Source organism: Cyprinus carpio, chromosome B10 (assembly GCF_018340385.1).
Source record: "Cyprinus carpio isolate SPL01 chromosome B10, ASM1834038v1, whole genome shotgun sequence".
NCBI lineage: Eukaryota > Metazoa > Chordata > Actinopteri > Cypriniformes > Cyprinidae > Cyprinus > Cyprinus carpio.
In genome coordinates this window covers 16,878,017-16,890,800 of record NC_056606.1, presented here as the reverse complement: position 1 = coordinate 16,890,800, position 12,784 = coordinate 16,878,017, and the positions used below count along the sequence as shown (strand labels likewise).

At 35.6% G+C, this 12,784-nt stretch overlaps 1 protein-coding gene, 1 long non-coding RNA gene and 1 pseudogene across 4 annotated transcripts in view; all 3 read left to right on the top strand.

Moving 5' to 3' along the window:
* Positions 1 to 1,101: 1,101 nt before the first annotated feature.
* LOC109097615 lies at positions 1,102 to 3,127 on the top strand (annotated as a pseudogene).
* Positions 3,128 to 5,401: 2,274 nt separating this feature from the next.
* LOC122138730 lies at positions 5,402 to 8,514 on the top strand. The gene is made up of 2 exons (XR_006155757.1): positions 5,402 to 6,239; positions 7,150 to 8,514. It is a non-coding gene; the product is annotated as an uncharacterized LOC122138730 (long non-coding RNA).
* Positions 8,515 to 8,827: 313 nt separating this feature from the next.
* LOC109090840 (telomerase-binding protein EST1A-like) overlaps positions 8,828 to 12,784 on the top strand; it is a 31,943-nt gene continuing 27,986 nt past the window's right edge. For 2 of the 3 annotated variants that reach the window (XM_042732938.1, XM_042732939.1), the window contains exon 1: positions 8,829 to 9,377. Coding sequence is in view for 1 of the 3 variants with exons in the window: in XM_042732936.1 (XP_042588870.1) it covers positions 9,152 to 9,377 (226 nt within the window). In the remaining 2 variants the exon portion in view is untranslated. Of the gene's footprint in view, positions 9,378 to 12,784 lie in introns of all 3 variants that reach the window. The other variant, XM_042732936.1, reaches the window with a different exon arrangement.

Here is a 12,784-nt window from a genome sequence, read left to right as displayed (position 1 = left end):
GCATTAGAGGCATCAGGCCTCCAGGGTTCCTGCTCATTTTTAGATTAATTGTCAAGTGCTCAGGAGGCACAATCATCCAGAAAACTCACTGAGATCAACAGAGAGATATAATCATCTAACCAAATTAAGAACTTTCCCCTGCAGGATAGCATGAAATATTGAATGCATACAGATTTATGTTAAACTTTTTGTGCGGTTATTTACGTTCTTTGAAAGCTTACAGGCATGTTTTTTTTTATGTCTTCTTATACAAACATTTGTTAATATGGAAAACACAGAACCCCAAATCATTTCGCATAATTATCTTTTCCATTGCTTTAATTATTCAGAAATTATAGCATTTGTATTCATACACCATTTTTTCTAATTAAATGCAGTGATACTTTCCTGTTTAGACATAAATTTATATTTAAATATAACTTTTTTATGTCTGCTTTCGTCACTGTCTGCTGTCAATGTGCTCCCATTATACTCAAGGCATAGAGAGCCTTGAAATAATGCGTTTATTGAGAATTAAATTTAATGGGTAAAACAATTCGTTGCAATCATTTTTAAGAGACATTGGTTTGCTTATGAGAGGCTAGGAACACCGCACATTTTTACAGGGAACGCTTGCCCCCTGGCGTTTAAATTGGGAAGTACATTTCTGTTTCTACTTGTGGGAAACGATAATGTGCAATTTTTGGAACGCACACCTGAAGATTTATGAAACTTTTAAAGATCAAAAACATCACGACGCATGTTATAAATTAGCATCAGTGTTAGTTTGTTCTGGGAGTTTTGTAAAGAATTTGCGGATAATATCGCCTGGGCGGAACTCTTGATTCGCTATGTTTTAACACGGTAACAAACCAGTCGCACAAGAAGGAAACATGTCAAGTTTAGTTTCTTTTTAGCATTTCGGATGTTCTTTTAATTATTAAACAACACAGCACAATATAACTGTAGTGTTACTTCAGCTTGTCCCTGTTTGCTTGTGTGTGTGTGTGTGTGTGTGTGTGTGTGTGTGTGTACGCGCGCGCGCTTTAGCAGTAACGTTTCGCGTTAAAAAAATTAAAAAGTTACAGTTGTGATAGACTATTAATAATATTATTATTACTAATGTCCAAAGCTGCAATTCCTCTTCGAATTCTCTGTATTTAAGGTTATCGACAGAATGGGAGCTCTTCTAGAGAGAAGACAGGAGCATTACGCAAAAAAAAATAAAGAAACAATTGGAGCTAGTGTATGTCACAGAAGCACTCACACGATGTCCACATACTCATGAGGTTTTATTGAGAACAACAGTTCGACAGCTTAACTCAGTCTCACGTGCAAAACTATTATAACTCCAATTTCTCAACCCCCTCTGCTCGGGTCGCATACCCCGACGCAACCTATCCCCAAAGCCTTATGGGTAATGCAGTCAGGAGTTAAATTGGGATGTGATGTGTGTGTGTGTGTGTGTGTGTGTGTGTGTGTGTGTGTGTGTGTGTGTGTGTGTGTGTGTGTGTGTGTGTGTGTGTGTGTGTGTGTTGTTTTTTGCAAATATGATTTCAGTTGACATCAGTTTTCTATCAGCTGTGACATATAAATCTGCTGTTTTTTATATTTTATCCAAGGGCTTTATATTTTATCCCCCATACTACTCTTTATACTATTCTTTTTAATACTTTCATTTCAAATTCTTACATTTGATTAAATGATAAAATTCAATTATAATGTGATCTATAGGCTACGTTATCAAATTAATTAATTTACACTGAAAAATACAACTGCATTAAATAATATCATAAGTTTCTTTTAAATATTTTTTAAACAAGAAATGATTGTGGAAATGATACTTTTCAACTAAATTAAAATGCCATTAGGTTCCAGTAGCTAATTAGTGAGCCAGTGGGCTGTTTATAGAACAATTAAACAGTCATAGTGGTGAAAACGTTGTGTGATGTTGCCTTACTAACTGTATTATAAATATAAAAACTTATTTAGATTATTTACCTCAGGATGCTGAGTTTAGTGTTGCACGTATTGATTTCTCCTGGAGGGGCTGCGTGAGCTTCGTCTCAGAGCAACCTTAACCTTATACATTATTTACAGTAGCTATATTCACTATTCGCCACTTGCAATACATGTAATAAAATCTGAATAATACTTGCGTTTTGGTGTTTACATAGTTATTTTTGGTTACTGATGTTTTAATCATGTTACTTGTCTGGCGTTAAAGAAGCATTTATGTCGAGACAGTGCACCACACCAAGTTTAAAACCAAAGTGAGTTTAAAACTGATAATGTTTGCTATCCCTCAAAACCTTGCTGGCTGCCTAGTATCATGCTACATTCAAACTTGTAAACCTATTTCATACATTAGTGTCATAGTGGACCACAAAACCAGTCATAAGAGTCAATTTTTTGAAATTGAGATTTATACAGCATCTGAAAGCTGAATAAATAAGCTTTCCATTGATGTATGGTTTGTTAGGATGGGACAGTACTTGGCCGAGATATGTGAAAACTGCAGTGAAGGATCTTGGCCCCTTCGATGGCATCCTGGGCTTTAGTCAAGGTGCCGCCCTGGTGGCTATGCTGTGTGCCCTGCAAGAACAAAAACTAGAGCCTGCTTTTAATTTCCACTTTGCCATCCTGGTTGCTGGATTCCACAGCTGCTGTTCCCAGCATCGATGCTTTTACGAAGGACCGGCGATAACAGTCCCCTCTCTGCATGTGTTTGGACAGGATGACCGTGTAATTCCAGAGGAGATGAGCTGAGATCTGCTGCCAGTGTTTGATGGAGCTCAAATCCTCATTCATCCCGGTGGACACTTTGTTCCAGCGGCATCTTCTCACAGGCAGACATACCAAGACTTCCTCAAGAAGTTTCAGTGAGATGATAAAAGAGTATCTGAGAGTTCCTGGAATAAATCAGCTCTACATTAAATGTGCCACTTGAAATATTGCTACATTATAAAAGCCTTGGAAATTGAACAGTCAGTAAAAAGATGTTTTACACTGTTCTCAGGGAAATGGTTAATTGAATAAAGACTTTTTGCAGTTTGCAGTGCGGAGTCTGTTTGAAGGATATTTTGGGGTTCAAAACAAGCTAGGCTCTGTAGCATGGTGTTGTTTGCCAAAGAAAATAATATTCATTAAATACCTACCTATTCTATTTCTATTCTAACTACGTGTTTTTCTTTTTTATTTAAAAAACTTGACCCTAGAGTTATCTGTATTTACTTGTTTTCTTTTCATTTATTATGAAAAATGGCCCTCTAAGCATTCTCTATTCTTTTTCTATTCTTTTGTCTTTTTAATTATTAAAAAAATGACACTCTAACATAGCGTACTCTGTTTTTATATTCTTTCAACTTTTCTTTTTAATTATTTAAAAAAAACTGACCCTCTAACACTAGCATTCTCCATTATTTTTCTATTCCGTTTACTTGTTTACTTTTTATTTAAAAACAAAAAATAATAAAACCTTGCTGTCTACTGCATTAGACTAACCAAGACTTGTCACAGCACTTGCATATCATTGCTCTTTTGTTGGTTATTATAGCTTTTATTGTCCTCATTTGTAAGTTGCTTTGGATAAAAGCATCTGCTAAATGTAAATGTAATATATGATTATATATTAAATATAACATTAAATATATTTGTACTTGGAGTTTATTAAATAAACTTGTAAAACAAATAATAATAATTACAGATGCCTTTTTAATTACAAAGTTTTTGAACCTTTAGACAAAAAAAAGTTGAAAGTTTTTGTAGAGTATCATATCTGATACATCGTGCTTTAATTGCTTAGTATGATGTAGGTGAGTATGGGGCTTATACTTGAAAATACATTTTATTATTCAGAGGCCCAAAATTTGCAAAAAAAAAAAAATGCAATTTGAGGCAGTTGCTGATATTTATATGACCAAAATAATGTTGAGGTTCTAATAGCTTGTATTATTTTTATAACAGCATAAGCAGACTAATTTAAAATGCATTTAAACTCCAGTTGTCACTCTATATCTATCAGTGATCCATGTCTTATTAAGATGATATTAAATGCTTAGTTTTATGATCAAGACTGTAGTTTATATTGCTGGGGTCAAAACATAAAATCCAATGATGAAATAAATACAAATAAACGTTCATCAAAAGCCTGGTGTATTGCATTTGATACATTTTAACATGTTAACATGATGTTGATATAATATATAAAAGTGCTTATATTAATTATTCTATACAAAATAGTGTGTTAGTGGAGCTGTTATGTCCTTAGGTTGTTTGAATACTGTTCTGGGGGAAGAACTTGATGTGATTCATGTGGGTGGATTTTCTGAGTAATTTGAGTTTAGTGCTAACACCTGCAGTACCTTCAGTTTCCAGCGGGGGCGACAGTGAGTGTCTTTACCCTGCAGCTGTTTATCATTTTGATTTCTCTTTCAGTGTTTGTGTTTGTGCACGCTCACAGGCAGATTGGGAACTCTGTGTTCTCGTGTAGCTTAAAGGGAGTTTGGCGGCCCAGGATTACATTCGTGATGATGATTTCCAGATGTTTGTGGGAAGCACTCCTCTAGTCTCACTCATTCTTTCCAGTGTAGCCAGAGCCTCCCCGCACCTTCCCTTGCCTTTAAATGACCTGATCTCTCACTTTTTTTCCCACTCTCCCTGGCTCCATCCCTCTCTTATTCTTGTAAATGGTTATAAAACAGCTCTGTACAACAGCTCAGACATTAGGCTGTGATTTAATTTATAAGCAGTTTGCACTGTATCTAATAAATGTATATTAAATAAAGTTAACAAAAACTCAAAATTCACCCTGCTTGCTTTATTACGACACATTTGTGGTTTCATAAGTCACTTCACTCTGCGGCCATCTTGAAAATGCCCCGAGGCAACTATTTTCTGTGTAAGTAATCGTAGTGCAGCTTCTCTCTGCTAACAATCTGTATTTTTCTGGTCCAGTTGGTCCAGTTTGTTTGCTAGAGTTTGTTTACTAGAATAAACAATCTATAAAAAGGTTTTTACAGAGCCCCTAAAGGGACATGGTGATAGAGGGAAAGTGAGATTAGGAAATATTATATCTCAATGCTTTTGCTCTGCCCTGAGAAACTTTTCACACAGAAAAAAAGTATACTAGGCTAGCTGAATCCACTAAAATAAGATGAATTAGAGTGAAATGCTCGGATGAGATCAGATAGGAGGAAAAATTATATTTTCTTTTTTTCGTTCCCCAAGAAATTTAGCATTTGCTCAAAAAGCATTAATGTTCTCTCACAAAATTTTTGCATTCCACTGTGAAACTTCACATTCACTCGCAAACCTTTTGTATTCTCTCAAATTATGTGCGAGCAAATGCAGAGTTTCTCAGGGGGAACCAAAAGTAAATGCTATATATATATATTTATTTATTTTTTCATTTATTGTTCTATGTGAGATCTATCTGCTCCTTTGTCTTTTTTCCTCCTTTCTGGCATTTTTCTGTCATCATTTCATCCTTTAGTTTTATATAATTATAAATATTCTATATAAATATGCATAAACATTTTCATTATTAACACATTTTGCTACAATACCAAGTCAATTATAACATTTTACAGCTTTCCCCCCCCCTTCGTTTGTTTTTCCCCTCTCTTTTTGTTTTTCTGTTCTCTCCTTCTCAGTGCCACGTGTCTCTTTCTCCACTCAAACACATGGTTTTGATAAATGGAAGACAAGAGAAGAGGAGAAACACAGAAACTCCCTCTTGCCAGTAAGTTTTACAACAGCTCCGTGACTCCCGGCCTCAGGAATCCATGGTCTTACACAACAGCAGTGGTCAGGGGTGAGAGGGAGAGTTGTGTAAGAAATGTCTGAAAAAGATAGACGTGAGTGGTGTATCAGGCTATATTTTGACTCTGGTGGGCTATAGTAGAAGGCGGGATGATGCCAGCAACCTGTGTTAAAAGTAACAGGAGGTGTTTTTTTTTTTGTTTTTTTTGAGGAATGGGGAAGGTGTGGTTTTGAGAATATGGGCGGAGCTACAACATGTTTTTATAAGAGTAGTAGGACTCAGAAGATTCATCCTGCGCTGTTAAACAATCTTTTGTGTTCTCTCATCCTGAAATCTGATTTAATGGACTATATCACACTATTTCTGGACTTTCGCATTTATTTTTGCTTTCATACTGGAATTTTTACACCTACATCTTTATGGGAGAATTTGGAGGAGTGATGAATTTGGAGCAGTGATGATTTTGGGTATCTAGTTTGTCACATGTTGGAGTCATGTATGTATTGTATTGTACAGACAAACATGGTTTCATTTCATTAATATTATTTTTGTTGTGTTTGTGTTTATATACATATATATATATATATATATATATATATATATATATATATATATATATATATATATGTATGTATGTTATTTATATATATATATATATATATATATATATATATATATATATATATATATATATATATATATATATATGTATTTATTAACAGGCTAGCTTAAGCCATTATAATCGATGAATCTGACTGAAATGTTGCTTTAGAGTGGATGAAAAACGTTTAATATTTGAAGAAGACTGAAAGGTACTTATGAGGTTTCTCAGAAGTGCAGATGAAGGTTAATTCCAGGAAATTTTGTTGTGGTGAAGAGGTTACTGCGAAGACACCGTTTTGCTGGTGTGGCCGAACTGACCAATCAGATCTCAGCAGTGACAAAGCAGGTGGAGGGACTTTGCCAAGGTTATTTAACCTAAAGTATAACTATGATGTCACCCGGATGTCGGTGTGATGAAGCACATGGTCCATATTTACAGACAAGACAAGAGTAAGACAGGATAACGAACAAAGAATTTTTCCATTGAAAACTGTTTAATGTTCTGAAGTGAGGAGATGATTAGGGCTTTTTTTCTTTTAGAGGGCCAGGCTGTTTTATAACCAGGAATTCAGGAATTCATCCAGCAGAGTATGGTTTGAGTTACTTATTATTTATTTCCAGCCTGATCCAAACACACGGTCCTGCCACTTCATGGTTTTCCTGTTTATGTGGACAGTGCGTATCATAAGCCAAAGTTCGTTTCCTGACTTCTCAACTTCCCAAACTCAAGTCTTCTTTTTCTTTTTCTTTCTTTCTTTCTGTCTTTCTTTCTTTTTCTTTCTTTCTTTCTTTCTGAGCTGCAGGAACTCTCTGTGTTATCATTGGTGAGACCTACAAGATTTTGGTGAAGAGGAAATGCTTTGATCTGGACAAAAACCTTCAAATTCTTGTGGTTTGGCTGTTCCTTCTTGTGCGTCTAGTTGTTACAGGGGCACGTTTGAGTCAGAAGTGGAACTGATAAATCACAGACTATACTTCACATTTCTAATCAATGCTTTTAATGTCTCTTGTCAATTTGTCTTTGTCCTTTTAAAGTTTTTTTTTTATTTTATTTTAAAAAAAATACAGAATTTAAACTTTTATTAGGGCAAAACATGTTGCTGATTATGTCGTGCATTATTTTTTCTGCTTTTCTGCTTCAAGGTCTGACACTGCCAAGTTTATCTTCTTTTAGAGGCTGAATGTATGATTAATAATTCTTAGAGTGGCTGTGAATCAGTGTGTTTGTGTGTGTGTGTGTGTGTGTGTGTGTGTGTGTGTGTGTGTGTGTGTGTGTGTGTGTGTGTGTGTGTGTGTGTGTGTGTGTGTGTGTGTGTGTGTGTGTGTGTGTGTGTGTGTGTGTGTCCATCCATGCACGATGCCCTTAGCCCTGAACAGTAAGAGTTTATGTGCTGAGGTTCAAGTATCAGCACATGGTCTCTTACTTGTAGGGAAAAGAGTCTTTATCGACTTCTCATCTTTTTTTCAAAGTATTCACTTTGTTTTGGAAGATCAACATTTAATTTTAATCTTTCAGCAACAAATAAGTAATGTCACAAGTTTAGCGAACATATGGCAACAATTTTCAGAAAGATTCAAAAGTAAACTTTAATAGTATAGATATTAAAACATAGAAGAATAGAGAACCTTTTTAAATCAAGAATGGGCCATTATTGACAATTTTCTGCTAAATTATGAAATGTAATGCTCAACATGGTTTAGACTAGATGCATTATTTTTTTTTTTTTTTTTTTTTTTTTTAAACTCTGGAAAAAAATAAAATAAAACAAAAATTCAAATGGAGACCCATAATGCTTGGATCCAAAAATGCTTAAAAATGTAGATAACCCTTGGCAAAAATATATTATTTAATTAAAAAAAAAAAAATTAAATAAAAAAAGGCCATCAATTTAAATATTTAGGACCGTCACAAGTTCATAATACAAAAGGCAACATATTTCAGAAGCTAGAAAAAATATATATATATTTTTTAATTTAATGTATGTATAGGAAGTGGCTATATTTATTGCTGTCTGCCAAATTATAAAAAATGTAATGATCAACATGATTTAGATGCATTTTTTAAACTTGGATCCATGATCCAAAGTTGCTTTAAATGTAAATAACCCTGGGCAAAAATATTTAATTAATTTAAACAACTGCTATAAAAATTAAGGAATGTGACAAGTTTGTTATACAAAAAAGGCACCAATATTCAATAAGTTTTACTGAAGCTAGAAAACAATAGAGAAAATTAAAAAAAATTAAAAAAAAAAAAATTATGTGTAGGAAGTGCCTTTATTTATTGTTGTCTGCTAAATATAAAAAAATCATCATGGTTTAGATTCATTAACCTTTTTTTCTTCTTCTTCTTTTTTTTTTTTTTTTTTTTACTTGAATCCATGATCCAAAAAATTTTTTTAAATGCACTGTAGATAGCCCTGGCTAAAAAATATATATTTAATTATTAAAAACTAGCATAATTGAAAATATTAAAAACAAAACAGAGGACATTGTTTTTGGTTGTTGAGATTTTATTTACTCAAATTTTCATATAAACATTTCTAAATATAATTTATTTTTATTACATCAATGGTACCACACAACCGTAGCCACAGATTGTTTTCCACAACTACAAACTCTCTCCTCCAGAGGGCGATGTGTGACTGCTAAACTTGAATATGAATTTTTTATTTTTTTTTATTTGGGTCATATCCTATTGCACACCACTGAAAATTGCTGCAGATCAAAATACATTTAAACAACACATCCCTGCTAATATGTATTAATTACTCACTGAATTGACTGAAACACCTGCTGTCCCAGATGTCACCGCCATCGGTAAAAAGAAAATGTACGGCTTTCATCAGTTACACATTCAACATATTCCGTCACTCTATCCTAATTGAAACTGCTTCTCCCTGTTCCACAGGAAATTGCTTGGAAAAAAAGGAGCAGTCATTGGCACTCCACATTAGAATGAATCACTTGGCCATCAGGGGACAAACTGAATCATCAGGAAAACATCAGAGAGAAATAATTGTATATTCTGGTACAGTACATGATTTAATTACAATCTGTATTGAAGTTTTAAATGTAGCCTATGTTGTGCAAAGAATAAAGTTTTCGGTCTCAAATCAATAATCACAGTGTAGCGTTGATGCGTCAGTCTGAGAAAAACATGCTTACTTTCACATCAACAGAAAGAGTCTTTTAACAGAGTTTCAGAAGAAGGGAAAGATATAAATAAACCAATTCAGACTTTGACCTACTTTCTAAAATCAAATCATTCTGTAAGTGCTTCTTAGAAAATCCTCAGCGTGTTACAGTTTCACATGCATTCTGGTTTCACGCAATCATTTCTGATGCTTCCAGTTGACGATACAACACCTGCCCCTTGGCGACCATGGCTGTAGACTGTTACCACGTGCCAACGCTACAGTAACAATCTAAAGCCACGGTTACCATGGAGACAGCAGAGGTAGGGATGAGGGGTTGTTGGCATGGTAACTGGAAATAGTGCGATCCTATTGGCTTGTTTCGATGAAACGCCATGCCTCCATAGCACAGGACTCCCCCAATACAGGCTCAGATACACACAACTGTTTGCCGTCACAGCCGAGTATTTCTGATGAATGCGTGCATGCGCATTTCAACAGCCTTACCTTTCAATCACAACCTAAGTTATACAGATAATACGCTTCTCTATTAGTGATGCTGGAGCCAGACTTCAGTAGCCATGACTGTAGACTGTTACTGTACTGTTGGACTCCATAAGCAGTAAGCAGTCTAGAGCCAAGGTCATGAAGTGCTGGCATACTGGTAAAGACTCATGCTGGGCAACACGGAGAAGAATTCAGCTCACATGGAGAGACAGAACAGCTACTGCAATTAAAGAGAAGTGTTACAGAAAACACAGCAGAACTCAAACAAATGTATCTAGATGAATGAGATATTGCTGTAATATGATACTTATTGAATATGGCCATGAATCTGATGCATAACAGGGGTTATTTCATTAAAAAGGGCATTGGTTTACCCAAGCAGAATGTTCTCGGGAACATTGATTCCCGTGAGCCTCGCTGCCGGGTCAGTGACGTAGATGCAGGCTTGAACCCCTTGAAAGTCGTTCCATTTCCTGAAAGTTTTCGATTATGTTTTATTTGCCATATACTTCCCGATACTTACTGGCAGCCCAGTGTTAGACTGCTTAAATGCATTTAGTTCTGAAAGGAAGATGTAGACTTGAGAGTAATAACCGCTGTCCATGGTGCTGAAAACACAGCTTTACTCTTCTTTATTCTAATGAATGACCTTTTTAATAAATGTAGTAATCCTACATATTTCACAGCATTTTGGTTAAATATATGACTGATTAAGCTATTACTATTTATTTTTTTAAAATGTGCTTCATAATGCACTATTACTTTAAAAGAAAAGTGGTGTATAAACAATTTTCACTCAGAAATTTCACAAATAATTACAAAGAAATGGCAAGTAACACATTGAATTGAATGTGAAATATTGAATTAGAAAGACTGAAATGGTATTTTCTTGTAAAGCCTACTCAAATAAGCTTCAAGGTGGTGAAGTAAATAAATTGTTCACCCTTAAATGAAAAGGAGAAGTTAGGCAGAATATAATTAACTGACACCCTCATAGACACAAATTAAAAAAAAAAAAAAAATGAGGGTGAGTAATAAATAATGACAGGATTTTAATTTTGGGGTGCACTGTTTCTTTAAGAATTAAAATAATTTTGTGTACTTATTTCATCTTAAAATATTGGTCAGTAGTGTCGTTGGCTATGCTGATTCAGTTGTACATTCATTAATTTACAGAGAATGAATAACGGTATCACCAATGAATGAAATCGGACGCCCACTCCCTTCTTTAACACCCCCGCGAAAAATAAAATGATTGTGCTGCAGTCGCTTGTGTGTGTGTGTGTGTTCGTAGCAGAGCGCGCTGTCTCTTTAAAGGGTTACAGTAGGTGACTACGAATCATCTGCAAAGTGCGCAAGAGTGACGCAGACCTGACTTCAACGCCTGAATACACGTCACAGAATCTGTGTAGAAAAAAAGGTGAACGGAAACGTTAGGTAGGAAGAAAATTCATAGCCTACACTCAAGAGGGGAGGAATGAGGGAGGTAAAACAAAAAAACGACTTCGTTGACTATAACGGCAAAAATAAAACGATGGCTAGTGGAGGTAGCATCAACAGGAAAGAAAGGAGAGCGGGAGTGTTGCCATGTCTAGCTGTTATAAGCGACTTAGTCCTTGTTTTTCCACTTAGAAATGTGTTGTTTTTAGGCTTAGAATACATAATTGACTGATTCGTCGTGTGAAATAGGCCTATGTCGCTATCTGTTTAAACGAAGACTTTAGGGGAGCAGAGGGAGCGTTTCAGCTCCTCTTCAGATGAACGGCAGAAGAAATCCTTTTTTTTTTTCTTTGCCAGGACCTGGCAACAACGACGACAGTCATCTCCACCGGAAATCTCCCGGTGTCACACGTTCATTGGAGTTTACAGCGAAGGTTGGGATGGCATTATAAATTAGATGCTTCACTTAGAGCGATATTCAGTCATAGACTTATTTCACGATATACAAACACATACACGTGCCAAAAATTTTAACATGTCTGTTTGTCGTTCCCGAAAAGTCGATGCACAATGAGGTTGCTGTATACTGAGTAATAATACAAATCCAAGCTTCACAAATGTATACTCTTTTTTAAAATCATATTCCTTGGTTTAACAAGTGAAAGCAAGCTTTTTCGGAACCAACTGCATTGTCCAACAGACTGTTCTCTTTGAAGGGTCTTCATGCTGCCCACGTGCGAAAAAAGTGAGTCACACTGCAGCAAGTTTCAGGTCGTCTGCAATATGCCGTACATCTTTTAATAAACACGCATAAAAATTATTGTCTGGGAAATAAATAACTTCTAGGACTTCGGTATTTGCCAACCTTCAGGTCATTTCTACATGAACAAACAGGCTGTCACGATGCAATTTTCAACCAAACAGTGTCAAATCACTCTTACCTTGAAATATAGGAGTCCTTGTCAAAATGCAGTCGATTTTCTGACGGCTGTCCGGTTTCTAGTACCTCGTCTATTAGATGTTTGCGCTCCAGTAGGATGGCTCGGCGTAGCTACTGCGTAATGAGAAGTTCTTTCTCGCCCGAGTGTCTACATATGGGCCACTGTCTACACTCGTCTTGTCTTCTTTTTCCTGGTAGAAACAAGCAGCTCTCAAGCGCTTTTCCATCTACCGTGCGCTTTTTATAGAGATCTGATAGTACTAGTAAGCTGGAGAGGGAGGGGGACTCATTCACTAAAAAGCATCACCTACTCAACTGCGCGCGTGCACTACGTCATTGACGGGGCTGCTATTTATAAAGACCAAGGAGAGTTTGGGTTCTCATAATGCTCAGTTAAACGAGCACAGAATGATT